Raw genomic sequence first — 18,430 nt, forward strand, 5'->3', positions numbered from 1 at the left:
TTCAGAGAGTTCTGTGACTGAAATACAAGTTCTGTCTGCCACTGTGGCAAACTGCTTTTAGTTCTCAATGAACTGCAATGGTGCTGGTGAGAGTCCTTGTAGTTCATGGAGGTATGGGCAGACAACTGTACTGAGGGTCTGCAGGAACTGATGATTGCACCGGCGATCTGCAGGGGCAATACTCTGAGGACTCCTAAGAAAGGAAAACAATGATTATCAACTTGACTGTTTTTACAAAAATTCAGTTTTTTTTACATAGTATGGAATATCTTACCGTAAAATTCCTTTCTCTGAGTCCAAATTGTGACAGAGTGTGGGGAGAAGATACCTGGCCCCCTGTGGGGGGGGGGGGGGGTGGGTCAGCAGCGGGAACACCCTAAAAACTGGTGGAACACATTACAGATTCCCAAAAGGTCAACTTTTCCTTTAAGGAGGGGGCTGGGAAGTTATGTTTACCCTATTTAGCCCTATCTGTACTATATTGGTAAATTTCATAATCAGCTGTAAACTGGATTTGAACACTGTCCTAGCAAAAAGGTTACAGATCTTGAGGCTTTAATTTCAGTATGTTGTGTTAATGAGACAAAACTCCATCTGCCCCCACTTAGCCCCTCTGAAATTGATCAGAGCCGACTGACACTTCTGATTCTAACGGGATGTATTGTATAATGTTGCCATAACGATCCAGTTAGATACTATTTAAGGGCTCGGGTAAGTTGGCTCCACACCCATTGAGGAAGCCCAATCAGAGGGCACAATGTATTCAGAAGGGAAGAGAAAAGCCCCGAAGGCATAACACCACCATCTCAGTGTGTAGTGGTGAGCAGGTTGAGGACAAGATTTATTAAGCACATTGTGATTTTATGCTTGTAAGTGTTTTGTATTGGCTGGGGTTTAAATTATTTTTTTGGAGATAGAGAGTACTATGTTTTCTGCTTTTCTGTTCCATGAGATTTATACTTGATGATATACGAGAGCATTTGGAATCGGGAAGGTTCATTCACACTGTTCCTGAGGAGAGCTGTGGAGAGTTTTCCCCGTAATTAATGCCACTTGGATGACACAGATGAGCCTATTTATGTGTGTTTAACCACTTTAGCCCCGGAAGATTTTGCTGCTCAATGACCAGGCCACTTTTTTCAATTTGGCATTTCGCAACTTTATTGCGCTGTCATGCAATGCTGTACTTAAACAAAAATTATGTCCTTTTTTTCCTACAAACAGAGCTTTCTTTTGGTGGCATTTGATCACCTCTGTGCTTATTTTTTGCGATATTAATATAAAAAAAAAAGCGAACATTTTGCAAAAATATACATTTTCTACTTTGACTGTTAAAAAATATCCAATATATTAAATTTTTGTCATATATTTTTAGGCCAAAATGTATTTAGCTACATGTCTGACAAAAAAATTCTCAATGAGCGTATTTTTTTCCACTTTAAGACCGGAAGATTTTACCCCATTCCTGACCAGGCTATATTTTGCGATTCGGCACTGCGTTAAATTTAACGGACAATTGCGGGGTCGTGCGACGCTGTACTTAAAATTTGCGTCCTTTTTTTTCCCCACAAATAGAGCTTTCTTTTGGCGGTATTTGATCACATGTGCCATTTTTTAATTTTTTAAAAAAAGAGCGACAATTTTGAAAAAAAAAAAAAAATACATTTTCACATTCTGATATATAACATTCCCAAAAATCTAAATTTTTTAAAATTTTAGGCCAATTTGTTTTCTGCTACATATTTTTGGTAAAAACAAAATCGCAATAAGAGATAATTTTTTTTTACTAGTAATGGCGGTGATCTGCGATTTTTTGCAGGACTGACATTGTGGTGGACAGATCGGACCCCTAACTGACATTTGACACTTTTGGGGGGGACCAGTGACATTACTACAGTAATCAGTGCTATAAATATGCACTGTTACTGTAATAATGACACTGACAGGGAAGGGGTTAACTGTTGGTGATCAAGGGGTTAAATGCATGCCTCATGCTTACTGACGTGTGGGGGGGGGGGGGTTTCTGTGACACAGACAGAGATTGCAGGTTCAGCTATGCTGAATCCTGTGATCTCTCCCTGTCTGTCACAGAGAAGATCCGCCTGCTTTGTTTACACAAGCAGGCGGATCTTCTCACACTTTCCCCGACAATCGGGGAAGAGAGGCAGCAATCGTCGCCTCTCCTCCTCCGGCCCGACTGTTTAGACACAGAGGGAGCGAGCCTTCGGCGGCGAGTGCGCGTGCTGCCGAGACCACTAGGTCTACGTCGCTGGACCCAGGGAAGGCGACCTGCCGCAGTAATATTACTGTGAGTGGTCGGCAAGTGGTTAAAGTGGGTAGGTTTTTCACCTGTTTGGTTGATGCGCACAAGTCACTTGAAGACATGAAAACTGACAGTCCCTGATTGCACTAGGGTGTGCACTGTTCTTTTGTTTGTTTTTTTTTAATTTTTTTGTGGACTAATCATCACGGAACTTTGATTTTTATATTTTTTATTTTTTGCATGAGCTGATCAAGTATCACAGACAGACAATAGAGTGCTTTATTTATTCATGGATTAATATCACAATGGTTGTTGTGGTAAACTGATTATTGCATTTTTAGTTTTCTGTATAATCCTGCTCCAAAGAAAAAACTAGAAAGCTAATAAAGGCTTCTGAATTTAAACCAAACATTGTGGGGGTTTCCCAATATGACTGCAAAATGAAAATATAACTTGTTCAATTCTGCTTGAAAACAGACACTGCATGATTGGAACTGTCCAAGTTCAAGTAATTCTGGGAATCCGTCATCAAGCAAAACGATCTAAAGAAACTGAAAAGTGACATGGCAGTGGCCTAATTGTGCAGTGGTGTAGGGCAGCTCTGTATTCTGAATGGGAAATGTCTATATCTAAGAAAACAGCTTTGTCCCAAAGAAATCTAGAAAATATGTATGCCTGAAACACACTGAAGAAAGATGGAAATAAAACCAGCAAATGCATATTATTTAATAAGAATTCACTTTTCGAACTAATGGGGCAAACTAATATACTTAACGTGAATGGGTATAGGTTACATTGTCATAGTTTAGGAAATAGATCTACAGCATTAATCAGTGCTACAGTCAAAATACAGTTAATGAGGCATATTACATGGTTTTTACTTTTCCTGGGAAAAATATAGAGGTCTGCATTACAAACCTGCCCAACTAGCTGGCAAGTACACTGGCTTCAATACTTGGACTCACTGACCTATAAGTAGAATGCATTTTGACTGTAATGGTTACATAATTGTTTGAGTCAGTGACTCAAAAGTTTTGTTCGCCCTTGAGAAGATTTCCCTTCACTTCCTGTTCCAGATATGCACCAGAAAATGAGGGGGGGGGGGCTGTAAAAAGTTAATGGAAATCCACTTTAAGGCTGAATTTACACTGACTTGCAGGGAAAATGGATGTACACTTCAACAAGCATTGACGCACATTCATGCATTTTAGATCTATTTATTGTGTTTTGGAGATCTTTGGAAAGTTTTTAGTAAAAAGGCTACTAGCACAACAACCCTAATCATTATGATTGCACTAACCAAAGGCCCGTTTTACAATTATCCTTGTAATCTTTTTGATTGGGGTCAAACAGGATTTCATGTGCCCAAACATGGGCAACAAGTTCATCGACATCAATAAATGCTGACATGCTTAATAGAAAGCACCTGCCCTGCATGCACGCCTTTTTTCCTTACTCTCCAGTCCCCCAAAGTTGGCCACTGGTAAGGTAAAATTACAAAGCAATATTTTTTTTCCTTTACTTGTGTTGCATTACTTTGACCTGCATTGCGTTTGGTTAAAATGCATACATTTTGCATTTTAAACACAACGCAACACAGGTCAACACAGCACTGTAGTGTGAACAAGACACAAACAACTGTTTGTTTTAGGTGTCCTTGTGTTGACAGGCGTTTTACAGCTGTGCTAAATGCAGATCAATGCACTAGTGTGAATTAGCTTTAGGTTGTCTTAGACTCTAAGCTGTGACCAGAGCGCATGTCGCCAATTAAATATTTCCCAGATATTTCTGTTCTGGTGACAATTAAAATTTTGTTTTATCAATGAATTTATCAGGGACAATGGTCACTAGGAAAAATTAAATAAAAGTCCAACATAAAATAGTTGCCCACACAGGAGTTTTTCTGTTGTTTGACTCGGTCACTCACTCCACTGGACTTGCTTAGCCATCTCGACTTTCTCAGCCCTCTGGACAAGCAACCTCCTATCTCCAGCACAGAATACGATCTCCCGAACAGAGCACACCGGTCTCCTAACGAGAGCTCTGAGCTATGCCCAAAACAGTCATTATAAAAGGCTGTGTGTAAGGCTGACCTTACACTATGCAATTCTTGTGTACAATTTTTCTTTAGCTTTACCAACACCATATATGAGGCCAAAACTAAACACTTTCAATTTGTAAAAATCAGACAGGCCCTTGAACTGCATAGTTGAAGGTAAATCTAAAGGAAATAGAACAAGGAAATTGCATAATGTATGGTCAGCTTACCTCTACACACCTTTCTGGTCTTCAGCAAGACCTGGACACTGGGTTGGGGACTTCTTCACTCCAAACTCTGAAACCCAATCCCAGAATACCAAGAACCTGGAGAAAGTGGAAAAGCCACCTTTCTTCATGTGAGATCGATAATCCAGAACCTTGCACTCTGCACTTGTGTGAACCCTCTGTCACTTCTACTTCCTTTTACACAGTGGCAGGGCCTCACTCTGTCACAATAGAAACTTCCCAAGCCCGATAGGCTAGCATCTGTTATGTGAACTGTCCAGGTCAACAGGAGATTGCCATACAGGGTTAGTCAGCAACAAACTCAGGGATATTCTGCCCTTAATATTTAGGAGCATGGGTCTGTCAACAGACTGAGGGAGTTCATAACACACAGTCCATTCATTGAGCTGCAGAGACCTGGAGTGAAACTAGGCAAACATTACTGCCTGGAGTAAGGCCACCATGACACCCAGTACCCTATCAGACCACCGGATGCTTTTTGGAATGCAGGTTCTGGACATGAGCTTAGAGCCAGGCTTGGGCAGTGTTCAAGACTAGGCCTAGGTAATTCAAGCAACGGGTTGAAGCTAACACAGTCTTCTGTAGATTTATGCCCCGTACACACGTACCGATTGTCGGCCGAACGATCGGCCGTCTTTTGTCCAGGGCTGTCGTGTCTGTTGAAAACTGCAAAAGACTGCACACGAATTTTGTCGGCCAACAACAGCCGACTGCAGAAGTGATGTCATGTGATGGTTAACTTTCCTTGTCTTTTTTCTTTTCGGAGCATGCCCAGTCTTGCTAATCTGCTGTCTGTCGGCCGAAATCTGTACTGACTGGCGAACAATCGGCCGTTCTGGTGTTGGCCAACAAAAATTTTAATGCTTGCACGACAAATTCTGTTCGGCCGAAAATGCGCTGTTGGAAGCATCATACTAACAAGCCTACAATCGGCCGATCGGTCGTTGGCCGAATATTTACGTCCGACAATCGGTACGTGTGTACGGGGCATAAGAATCCACCCAAAACTCTAAAGTGTTAGTATCAAACAATGCACATTGTTTTCCAAGGCCAGGGCCAGTGATCCTTCAAGAGAAGGCTGTTTAGATTAAACGGATTCCTTGTGGATTCCCTGAGAGCACAGCAACACCGGAATAGGGGCAAGCACTAATACCAAAGGGGCTGTGGACAAGCCACAGAAAAGCCACAAACCTAATAGGGCAGTTCATCTACCACAAATGACAAACACCACTGATGTGATGGAAAACCATAGATATGAAAATCATGGAGTCCACCAGGCAGCTGAAAGCCAAAAGATGTTTCCCATTTTAATAGTGGGGGTGCCTTTTCTTTGTGAGGAAGACATTACTAGGATTTGAATGACTTGGGCTTCTAGGACTTGCAATGGAAATGAGTGAATTGGCTTATGAAGTGGAAGTCTGGGAGGAATGAAAGGAAGTCTCCTGGAACACAAAAGGGACAGACTTTGCCTAAGGTACCTTAGCTTAGTGACTTTGTTAGGGAATCTAGTTACTCAGAATTATTCTCCATCAAACAAAACCCTTTCCAAGCATTTCATTCAAACTGGATCAATTCTGCAGACAGAGGATAATGTGCATTTGTACAGACCTGGGAGCCAGAAGAGAATTTGGTGCAGGGAACCCGCCAAACCGTCTACACAGTACCAGAAAGCAACTGGGTGGAGCTCAAATTAATGGAGTACTGAGGGGGTGGTGCGGCATTTGCTTGATCCAGACTGCCAGAGTTTGGCAAAAGTCCATAAACATCAACATTCTTTGCATGGCCAAGCTCGACAGAGCAGAAGAGGCATTAAGGAGGGCCTCTAACCTCTTGCCTGATGGGTCTTTGAAGACTCTGATAGGCAGAACCAGAAGAGATTTGTTGAGGTAAGATTCACCACAAGCAGTTTCTACCCTTTGTGCTAGGCCTCCTTTACTTAGTACTGCTGTGCAAACATATCGGGAGGCTTATACATTTTGTTTGGCCTCAGCCAGCCCTTTCAGACTGGCAAAACATGGGTCATTTTTTTTTTGTTCAACCAGCTTGAGTGGCTTAGGGAAAACTCTGTGAATATCCTAGAAAGGCCCAGCCAAAGCCCTGACTTGAACTCAATTGAACATGTCGATCTGAAAATGGCTGTCTGACGGTCCCCATCCAACCTGACTGAGCTTGAGAGGATTTTCTATCGATCTCTCCCCAGGTTTAATTTTTAAATTGACTCCTTCCTACCTGGTATGGTGGATTGAGATGGAATAGCATACTCACATGCCCTGTAAATCCAGCGCTGTCACCTGCAGAAAGCTGCTGCACTTCAGGTCCTGCACCACCTTCTACTTTGTAGTCTCTTCAAGGTCCTAGCTGCCGGCCTTCTGATGACACACACTGTCATCATGAGAGAGCTTGGAATGTATCAAATTTACACACGTAATCTATGCACCTAATGGACCCTCAGAAATGCAGAAGTGCAGGCTGCACTCTGCAAAAAAAAAAAAAAAAAAGCAGCGCGCCCCCCATAGAAAAAAACAAAAAAATTTTGACAATTGAACCAGGTGGGGGAGGGGGTACAAATAAATAAGAAACAAGTGAAATTATTTTTTAATAATGCTATGTGTGTGTGAATAAAGAATGCTTGTAAAAGAGCAGTCGGTTGCTATAAACTGCACCTGTTAGAGCCCATTCACATTAGCGTGACTTGTCAGGTGACTTGTCAGCCTGCCAAGTCGCGCTCGGTCGCGTTCTATTGATTAGCACAGGACCCGTTCTAATAGGAGCGACACAATTCCCTCTGACTTAGAAAAAGGGTCCTGTACTACTTTGGGGCGACCTCGGAGCGACTTGCATAGACTTCCATTATGTGAAGTCTCTGCAAGTCGCGCCGAAGTCACGGTGCACGCGACTTCACAGGTCGCCCTCCAAAGTCGTGTCGCGCTAGTCTGAATGGGCTATTAAGAGTCTGTAGCATTTTCTAAAAAACAAAGAAATAAAAATAAAAACGTGTTGCTGTGACTGACCATACACAGTGCCCATAAACAGTGCCACAACAGTGCGATATTTTGGGGGGGGGTTGATCATGGGCTGCTTTTGGTTGCAAAGTTCCCATGTCTGAAAATCAACCAACAGGAGCTCTTTCTCCCCCACCCACCCCCAATTTTACTGCATGGCAGGAAGAAAACTACAGCCATTTCCATTTAGACCTTCACAGAAAGAAACAAATCCTTTCCACCCAAAATTACTGTATAGTGTATTAAGTATCTGTAGATGTGTAGATTACTAGGATTCTTATCTCCGTTACTGCAGTGGGTTTCAGTGAGTTTTCTGTCTTACATACACAGAATGTGTAAATATGATGAGGAGACACGTTACATACCCCATATGGCAGCAGCTGGGATGTGTCCTTCTTCAAAGCGGGGGAAGAGAATGAGCTGTGGAATAAACAGTGTGTTGTACAGCCAGATGAAGAAAATAACCCCAACACAGCACCATCCCTGTGGGTCAGCAACAAAGTGTATAGGCAGGCCCATTCTTCATAGTCTCAACACGTCTAAGCGAAGAAACTGTCTTGGCACAAATCTGCAGAAATGATCACAAATGTGTTAGCTATAAAGAGTGCTTTCAACATTTAGCAAAATGCAAAATTCATCTCTCGCAAAACTCAAAACATGTAAAAGGGTTTTTTTTTTTTCTCCCTTTAATGGGAGCTTCAGAAGTACCTATTGACATTTAAAAGTCAATTTCACTGCTTATGTATTACATTACAATCAATGACATAAGGGTGTGTCCATTGTACGATCACATTACATAGGCTAATGCTTTCCAAATGCACACAGAAATGTTGAGTCACAGGCAAGTGCAAAGCACAAATGACAATGGAAGTGCATTAATACATTGAGGAAAATTATTGTGTACAGTTGCTAGGTAGATGATAAGAACAGCAGGTGGGTAATGAAGTAACTTCTGGCTACTGGAGGCTTTCCATATTATCCTAGGACATCAGAAAGACCGCATTTAAGTAGTATTAAACCATCAGTAAGTATTTCATGGTACCCCAACATTTCATATTCTGATATGTCTGTATTGCCATGTACTTATGTTAAAAAGTATCCTCTTCTCGCCTCCTATGTTTTAAATACCTGGTGTTCCTGTCAGTCCCCTCTGTTTTCCGATTTCAAATAGACCACGGCAGGCATTGGAGCTCAACCATCCCAGTGTGCTCAATTTTCTGGCTTTACCGAGACCACCGTCTGCCTGTCCTCCAATGGTCAGACTTGTGCCAACTCATCCTCCTGCATGGGCCTTCACTGGGAGAATCAATGTACTGCTGTTTCTCTGCCTCCTGCTGCCCCCCCCCCCCTCCCCCAGTGCCCGCCTCTACCTCTCCAAGCCCCTTATACAGCAGAGAACAGAGTTTAAAAAAAACAGCATTTATAAAAAAAATGTATTTAATTTTTTCTTTTTTATATCGAACACATTTAATGCTGCTGGCCTGTTCTGTCAGTGCCTTTTGCCTGAACTTCCAGTCTTTACAGTAAAGCCCCTTGCCCATCGGGGGTATTCAGCTGCAGTGCATCCGTCCTGGCATTTTAGTGCCCCTGTTATGGAAAGCTGCAGCGCCCTGCCCTCCTACAGGTAACCTTTCAGTCTATGGCAGCTGCGGCTAGATTGCAGCCTGCACTTCTGCATATGAGGGTCCATTAGGTGCATAGATTACGTGTGTAAATTTGATACATTCCAAGCTCTCTCATCAAAGTAACTTATAACGTATCGTGCAACGGGCATAAGATTCATGGCCCCATACTTGATACAACATTTAAAATAATTAAAATTAAAAATTTAAATTAAACATATCCTAAAAATTGTCATATTAGGAAAATCATTATATAAACAAATTAATCATATAAAAATTATTATATGCCTGCAAATACAATAAATTAAATTCAAATGTACTTAGACACATAATTATAAATAAAAATAATGAGTGAATTATGAGTTCACCCAAACCATTATTATTTATTAAACACCCCTTGCTTCCTACAACTAAAGGCACCTCTCGGATATAACAAATAATCACTTATAAACCAATTCAGGTCTTATTCCACATTCAATAGTCTAAGTGTATTGGCCAGACAAATCCACTTGGTCTCACATCTCGACAGATCTCTAACCCTATTGGTGCCCCTCCACACTGGGTAGGTCTTATCAATACTCCAAAAGTTGAGACCGGAAGGGTCTCCATTATGCTTCTTTTTAAAATGCAAGGATACACTGATCCTTGTAGCCTATACTAATAATATGGATATGTTCGGACACTGGTTTACCAAGTGTTCTTTTAGTTCTCCCAATGTACATCAACCCACATGGGCATTCAAGAACATATACGACAACAAGGGATAAATTATTTATTTTCAAACTGCCTCCCATTTGCTGTTGACCTAAAGATGTTCGTGCCCTCAGATGTATATTCACTTGTTGGCAGGTTCTACATTTTCTGCATGAATAAAAACCAGCTTTATTCCAGAACATCACAGGTCTAGAACCTTTCTGACCACCCTATCTCCAAATGTGGGTGCCCTTAGATATTTGAGCAAAGTGCTAGCCTATGTTTATATATCAATCCATGCATAAAATGTTTCTGAAATATTATTTCTACCTCTTTATATTGTTCATGATAATTACTGATGAACCCCTACTCGTGTTTTTCATCAGTGATCCTGTCTTTATTGGCTAAACAAGTTTGCTGAGACACCTGACTCACTTCATGAATCACTCTATCCAACTGAGGGCTTTTATATCCTTTTTCTATAAAATGCTTCTTAATAATTTGTGTCTGTGCAAAGAAGTTAGAATCTGACGTGCAGTTTCTCCTTATCCTAAGGAACTGCCCTTTCGGAATGTTCCTAAGCCACAGAGGATGATGACCACTATACACCGGTAAATGGCTATTACGGTCCGTTGGTTTAAAGTATGCCCTAGTGACAATAAGATGATCATATATAGCTATGTTCACATCAAGATAGTTAACCCATTCTCTATCCCACTGGAAGTCTAACCTAATGTTATTGGTGTTATCATTAAGATCCTTATTAATGATGTTTGTGTACCTGCCCAGATAAAGATCAGATCATCTATATACCTTCTATAAAGTATTTCTTTCCTTTGTTTTGAAAAAATGTTGCGATCCTCCCACTCGCTAATGAACAATTTAGCCAGACTGGGCGCAAACTTTGCGCCCATTGCTACACCCCTTTTTTGTATATAGAATTCACCATCATACCAAAAGTGGCTTTGGGATAGGCAAAAATCTAGTGTCATACCCAAAAACTTAACACAACTCCTTTCAGGAGTTGTAAAAGATATTTTCCATCTCTCAAATTGGCCTTAGTTTGTACAACACCTTTTTGTAGAATCTTTCCAAGTATTGTCCTACCCTTGCTGTTACCGAACCGATACAATACGCTATCAGTCTGGCAGGAGGATTGATTGGATCCTTATGTACCTTGGGTAGTGTATAAATGAAAATGATCTGACAGTTCGCGTGGCTGGTCACCAGATCGTCTCTCCCCACTTCTAAGATCTAGGAGCACTGGCGCAGTGTCATGATGTCACTTCCGGTCTAGGGCGGAAGTAAACAATTTTTGTTTTTTAAAGCAAAAGATTTTTTTTTTTTCAAAAAAAGGTAGAGATTTAGAGGTCTCACGACCTCAGATCTTTCCAAAAAAAGGACCGGTCAACCCCTTATTTCTATTACAAGGAATGTTTACATTCCTTGTACTCGTAAAAAAAGTGAGAAAAAATAAATGAGGACAGTGTAGAGAAAAAAAAAAAAAAAGATCAACTTTTATCCTACCCAACATCCTCCCGCCAACTTACACTAATAAATGGCAGAGAGACCTCAACCTTACACTTGATTGAGCCGATAGGTCGCTAATCTGGCAGGCAACTAAATCTGCATCACCAAATATTGTGGCTCTTGAAACCAACTACAAAAGTGCTCCTCAGTGCCTCCAAGGCTGTGACACACCAGGCACGCAGGTCCATATCTGGTGGGAATGCCCCATAGCCAACACCTTTGGGTCTGAAGTGTTTGGAATCCTATCAACCCTTTTTGATACATCCCTGACACCGGATCCAACAGTGTTGCTTTTGAATTACAAACCATTGGCTCTAAAACACATTCAGTTTAAACTCTTACTTTATAGTTCCACAGCAGCTAAACCATTGCAAAAGCGTGGAAATCCCCCTCACTATGTTTCCTAGCAATGAAAAATAGGGTCACACAAGCTATGATCCATGCCAAGACGGAAGCAATCATACTAGACAAAGTGCTCTCCTATGAAAAGCTCTGGAGACCTTGAAATGCCCATTACTTACCTCCAGGCTTCGATTATTCCATTTTACTACCTTGAGGCGAAAACCATATTTTTCGACCCCAGACTACCTGTAATCGGCCGGTAACACTGGCTAGGGCCCTCTATAGGGACCCCCCCCATCCCTCCCCTTTGACATCCCTTCACCCCTCACATTCCTCTTCTTCTCCTACTATCTGGCATTTTACACCTACTTTCGATACTTCCTTCTTAACCGCTTGAGAATCTATTGTGTCCTCCTGTCCTTTCCTCTGCCAAATCAGGCAGAAGTCATGAACCAGTCTCTTCTTTTTCTGGCCCTTCCCTTTAAAGCGGTTGTATCCTCACAGAAAGAAAAAAAAAAAAAAAAACCCTGCAGGACAAAGGCATAATGAGCTAGTATGCATCGCATACTAGCTCATTATGAAATACATACCTTAGAACGGAGCCCCGACACGGTCGCCCGGACACCGCTGAGGGAGCGGTCATGTTCCCTCAGTATCTCTTCCGGGTTCGGCAGCTCTGGCGGTGTGAGTGGCCAGAGCCCCAATGACGTCACGCGGAAGGTCAGTCACTTTCCAGCAAGGAGCCAGCAAGAAGGTCTGAAGGTCCGCCAGACCTTCAGAGCGCATGCACCACTGGTGTCAGCGGCTGCATGCAGGGTGAATATCTACTAAACCGTAAAGGTTAAGGAGATATTCATTCTCTAATAAGACTTACCTGTAGCTAACAGTTAAGTATACTCCGATACTACCGCTTTAAGGGACTCTTGAAATGGAATGGCCTTACTGCTACTGCATGGGCCATTCTCACAGAGCATTAACTATGCATTACATCAGATGTTGGCCATGCTATTCCCCTAACATCCTCTGATGAGCGATTCTCTTTTAATGATATTGTTCTGAACTGTACCCATTTCAATAAAATATTTGAACAAGAAAAAGAAAAAAAAAAAAAAAAAATCGTCCCCATCCCTCCGTGGTTGCACACAGAACGCATATTTTAGTTGCGCACACATATGTAGACGGTGTTCGCACCACACATGTGAGGTATCGGCAGGAGAGTTATAATGAGAGCAATAATTATAGGGCTAGACCTACTCTGTAGCTCTAAACAGGTAAACTGTAAACATTTTAAACCGTTTAAGCATTGCCTATGGAGATTTTAAAATATTGTAGTTTGTCGCCATTCCACGAGCGTGCAACATTTAAAAAGCACAACATGTTGGTATCTATTTACTCAGCGTAACATCTTTAAAATGTTACCAAATATTGGGTAATAGTTATATATATTGTGTTTTTTTTTTTTTTTTTTGCAACGACATTCATTAAAGTGTATTTTTTTCCCCCAAAAATTGCATTTGAAAAACCACTGCGCAAATACTGTGTGACATATAAAATTGCAACAATTGCCATTTTTTTCTCTACAGCAGCGGTCCCTAATCTTTTTGGCACCAGGGACTGGTTTCATGGCAGCCAATTTTCCCAGGGACCTGGGGTGGGGGTGGGGTGCTTGTGTTTGGTGAACGGGTGGAGGGATGGGATATTCATAGAGTCTGTCCTCAGCCCCCCCTCACACCACAACCCCTCTTTACAGCATAGTCCCCCCTTTTTATCAGTGACCTCAGCTCCCCTTCACAAGAATGTAACAGGGACTGCTCTGTTGTAAAGGGGGCACTGTAATATAAAAGGGATTACACTGTAAAGGGGCACTGTGATTTAAAGGGGGCACCGTAAGGTAAAGAGGGCACTGTAAGGTAAAGGTGATTGCACTGTAAAAAGGCACTGTAATGATTACGGTCATTGGCCAGGCAGGTGGAGTAGCTGGGAGAGGACACATGTGCATGACTGCACAGCAGGTGGTGACCAGCAACCGTGGTCTGTGATAGCCCTGTGCGGACTGCGGTTGTCACTCACCTCCTACTGTGTGGCCTGGTCATCAACAGGCTGCAGACCAGCACTCGGAGAAACAATTGGTGGTATAGACAATGCAGACTGAGCACATTAATCGGGGGGGGGGGGGGGGTTGATTGTAAAGTCTTGTTTTTTTAAAAAAAACAAACATGTTATACTTACCTCCTCTGTGCAGTTGGTTATGCACAGGGCAGCCAGGATCCTACCTAGATCTGACAACTTATGGCTAGCCTGGGTTTCAACTGAATAACTATAAGCACAGCAGACATCTCTGGATGACCAATCCCTGCAGGATGTTGACAAGTATTTTTTTTTCCTTTTGGTAACCATTTCCAATCGGATAAGCTAGGAGGTCTTTGCTCATTCCTTCCATCTTTACAAGTAATAACATGCATACTTGTGCAAATAGTGTTCTTGCAAAATGACAACCTCCATTTTCTGAAGTCTTTGGATACTATTAAAATATATCTGAAGCCAAATCTTACTTTTTCTATGTTGGATAGAGTAGGGAATGGTTAAAAGCCGTGGATGGTTCGGTTAGGTCCGCCTTATCAGTTTTTTGGGCAGACCAGATCAGAAGCTCCATGTAAGTCTAAAGCCCCGTACACACGTACCGATCGTCGGCATACAAATGTTCGTCTTTTCTCCCCGGGATGTCGGTGTCTGTTGAAAAGTGCAAAGACAGCACAAGGACAGCACAAGAATTTTGTCTGCAGACTTCAGCTGACTGCAGAAGTGATGTCATGTAATGGTTAACTTTCCCTGTGTTTTTAATTTTCTGAGCATGCCCAGTCTTGCAAATCTGCGGTCTGTCGGCCGAATTCTGTACTGACAGGCGAACAATCGTCCGTTCTGGTGTCCGCAGACAAAAATTTTCATGTTTGCAAGAAAGACTTTTGTCCGCGGATTGTGCGCAGACAGCTGTCGGAGGCACCATACTAACACGCGTACAATCGGCAGATCTTTCGTCCGCCGACGTTTGTATGACGACGATCGGTACGTGTGTACGGGCCTTTAGAGCAGGCAGATGAAGAGACATGCATCTGTTTACCTCCAGTTCCATCCAGGCCCCGGCACAAAAAAAAAAAAAAAAAAAGAAGAAGTGGTCTGCATCCACTGTTTTCAATCTAAATACTATGGTTCGGAGGCAGTCTGATGTAAAGTGATGACATAGATCTATTATGGGTCCCAGAAAACTCTGGTTTTTAACCTCTTGCCGTCATACCAGGATCATGGCTGCAGCTTGGCTGTGATCGGCTTTTCACTAAAAGTGATCCAAGTTACTATACATCTGCCGTACGTGGCCAGGCTGGCTGCACACAGGGGAGATGGAGGAACATCCATTTCCTGATTCTGCCTGTGACAAATGGAGCTGGGAGCTACGAGGATTTTTTTGCTTCCAGTTTCAGTGCTGTGTTTTCCTGACAGGTACAACCTGAGTAGCAACCTATCAAACACACCTCTGTTTGATTGGCTGCATTGGAAGGCAGAGGAGGGATCAGGGATCTAATAGACCCCTGATGTCTCTAAAAAAAGGTCCCTTTCACTGCCCAAAGCTATCACAAGGGGCTTGTTCACTGCTTGTAAAAGCAATAAAGTTACATGAAAATGAAAATGTAAAAAATAATTTAAAAATTAAATAAAATTATTTTCAATAATATTTATAAATTTAACAAATAATCATAGCTCATTAAAGAAACACAAAGAAAATTGTAGTGCTCCCCTACATTGGAGCTTAGTGTAATGGGTCACTTACACTGGGGGGCAATGCTTGAAGGACCTTTATAAATACTCAGTGGGAGATAGACCTCTTTAATCTGTTGATTAGTGGGAAAGCTTCACCCCCAAAAAGATCATTGATGTGATTTGTTACTGAAGGGCAAAAATTAAATATTGTTTAAGGAACCCCCATATGAACTCTATGGTTCAGTGGTTGAGAAAGGATGCTTTGGATTGTTATATTATGAGCAGGTAATCTATAATGTGAACAAATACCCTTATTTATAAATAAAACTGACTGAAATATCTCAAAACAACAATACAAAAAACAATAGGAGATACAAACATGGTAAACTGATATCAGATTGGACAGCGAGAGGAAAGCTGGCCATAGCATATAATTTGCTCAGTAGATCGTTTGTTCAACTCTTATCAAAGGAGCCTGCTGGAAAACTTCTAGCTGAACAGTGGCTGCATCCAATCCAATTAACCACCCAATGGGTTTTCTGACAGCCAGCGGGACTGGATGTCAAAATGCAATAGTTGTAGCAGAAGATTTGTTCATCTAGGTTTCTTAGCAAGGATGTAGGCTGAAGACAGAAAAAAAAAAAAATCAGTCTATGGCCAGCTTTATTCTCTGACCACTGCTTTTGCCCCAGTTCACTGTAGAACATGGTGCAGGAAACCCGCGATCCGTGTGCGTTTCCCAGACCATGTTCAAATAGCACCACCTTTGTCATCTGCGGTGGGTGTCAGTGCAATGTTAAGGACACCCCAAACGCAGTGCGTTTGCCTGCGCTAGATCGCATAGTACATAACGACCATTCGACCTGGTTGCAGTGCATTTCTAAAATGTGTGCATGCACTACTGGTGCAATGCAGTGAAGTCTGAGCCCTTTCAAAATGAATGGGCTCAAATCGCACCGCACTGAATCGCATGTGAATTGCTCAGGAATCCGGTGCAATTCCTGTGTGATTCATAGTGTGAACCAGGGTTTGCTGCATGTGGAACTCATGAATACACTCAAAAGGTATTAACGGACAGCTAAAATGTGCAAATAAAGAAGGGAAGATCAGGATAATCTGGTTAAGTCAGGTTCAGGAATTCTGCTCCTTTGTAAAAAATTAAGGTACACAGGGGTTGATTTACTAAAACTAGAAAATGCAAAATCTGGTGCAGCTCTGCATAGAAACCAATCAGCTTTCAGGTTTTTTTTTTGGTCAAAACTTAATAGATCAAGCTGAAGTCAGAAGTTGATTGGCTACCAATCAACCCCTATGAGTTAAGACCAGCGAGGTGCATGACATCTCCTGGACTTTATTTATATCTGCCAGCTTTATAGTACTCCCGGAAGACAACTATCGCTATAGCTCCAAGACCGCAACACTGATCCTTCTGATCTCCGCATCTTGAACAGGAGAGTCGCTGCAGCTGCTATGCCCACCCTTCCTACTGTCCAATAACAGAAGCCTTGGAATTACGTGGACTAATTCACAAGTTACATAGGCGTCTGAATGGGCAGCAGAGGGAGCTTATCTCTATTATTTAGATTTGATAGGTTTATCACTCTGCTGCAGACACACACTGTCCCGGGCTGCTCTGTGTGTTTCTCTCCTCTCAGATCCCATAGTTCACTCCTGTCAAATGTAAATATTAGAGATAAGCCCAGGAGATGTCATGCAGCTCCATGGACTTAACTCATAGTGTAAGTTCACTTTTTACAAAGTGACTGATTTCCTGGAATTCAGCTTTAAGATCTTTTAAAAGTATATGTAAACTGTAATTGAAAGACATTTGGTTTGCAAATGCACTGCTGTAATTTTGATTTTATCTAAAATACTTGGTTTTCCTTTTTTTTTTTATCTTTGGTTGCATCTCAGTACTTCTAACCTCTTTCTAGTCACATCCTCTCTACATGCCCTTCAGTGGGAATGACTGCAGTACATTTCACATGGTGAATTTCCTGATGGTTACTGTAAACCACATTTGCATAATAGGATGTCTAAATCAAAAAGCCTATTTCCTGGTGACTCTATGGCAGCATACTGAACACATGTATGCTGCCATGGATAGGAACCAGGAAAAGAAAATTACAATAAGCATGATACAATTTTCTGTTTTCCTGGTGCCTCCATTGGCAGCATACTGATACTATGCTGTCAAGGATAGGCACCAGGAAAAGAAAATTACAGTAAAATTAGAGCTGCACAATTAACCGTTAAAAAAAAAAAAACGTAAGAAGGGAAAACCAGGAGGGTCCACTACCCCTCCCAGTTCCACCTATCAAAACTCACAATTGCCTATTAACCTTCTCATAAATCCTCAACCATAGATAGATATTGGGGTTTATTGTGTGGGGTCAGTGGATGAGGATTTATGAGGAGGTTAAGGGGTAATTGTGATCTTTAAAAGGGGGAACCAGGCGATTCTCAAGTAGTAGATCCCCCTGGTTCTCCCTTCTTACATTTATAGATATGGCTTCTTTTATTATTTTTTTTTTAGAAGGTGGGGGGAAGCATAAATGTACTAAGGGATATTCAATATCTTTTGTAATATGTTCACTTTGGGAATGCCATATTCACATGAATGTTTTTTTTTTTTTTTTTTATTGTTTTGTCTTGTAATGTTTTCTTTTGTACTTAATAAAAAAATAAAAAAAAAAAAAAAAAAAAAAAATCGCAATCTCGATTCAACTCCCCTCACCATCTTAATCCAGCATTTCCATGATTCATACAGTGCAGAGCCATTCTCTGCTCTCCAATCAAAAAAGAGCCTCCAGCAAATGTTTATCAACATTGCGCTGCGCTGATAACAATAAACAATGCATCATTTGGTTCTTTTGGATAAAAGGGATGAACTTCGGTCTGTAAATGAGGTCAGTTTAACCACCTAAAGAGTTCCACCC

General features: G+C 41.6%; 1 protein-coding gene across 1 annotated transcript in view; it reads right to left on the minus strand.

Moving 5' to 3' along the window:
• The window catches only part of ZDHHC21 (zDHHC palmitoyltransferase 21), a 65,200-nt gene that overhangs the window by 44,966 nt on the left and 1,804 nt on the right, over positions 1 to 18,430 (minus strand). Inside the window, exon 2 of the mRNA XM_082244226.1 lies at positions 7,917 to 8,119. Coding sequence (XP_082100352.1) covers positions 7,917 to 8,070 — 154 coding nt within the window. The 5' untranslated portion in view covers positions 8,071 to 8,119. The remainder of the gene's footprint in view (positions 1 to 7,916; positions 8,120 to 18,430) is intronic.

This window comes from Pelophylax lessonae (assembly GCF_965119305.1).
Source record: "Pelophylax lessonae genome assembly, chromosome: 1".
Classification (NCBI taxonomy): domain Eukaryota; kingdom Metazoa; phylum Chordata; class Amphibia; order Anura; family Ranidae; genus Pelophylax; species Pelophylax lessonae.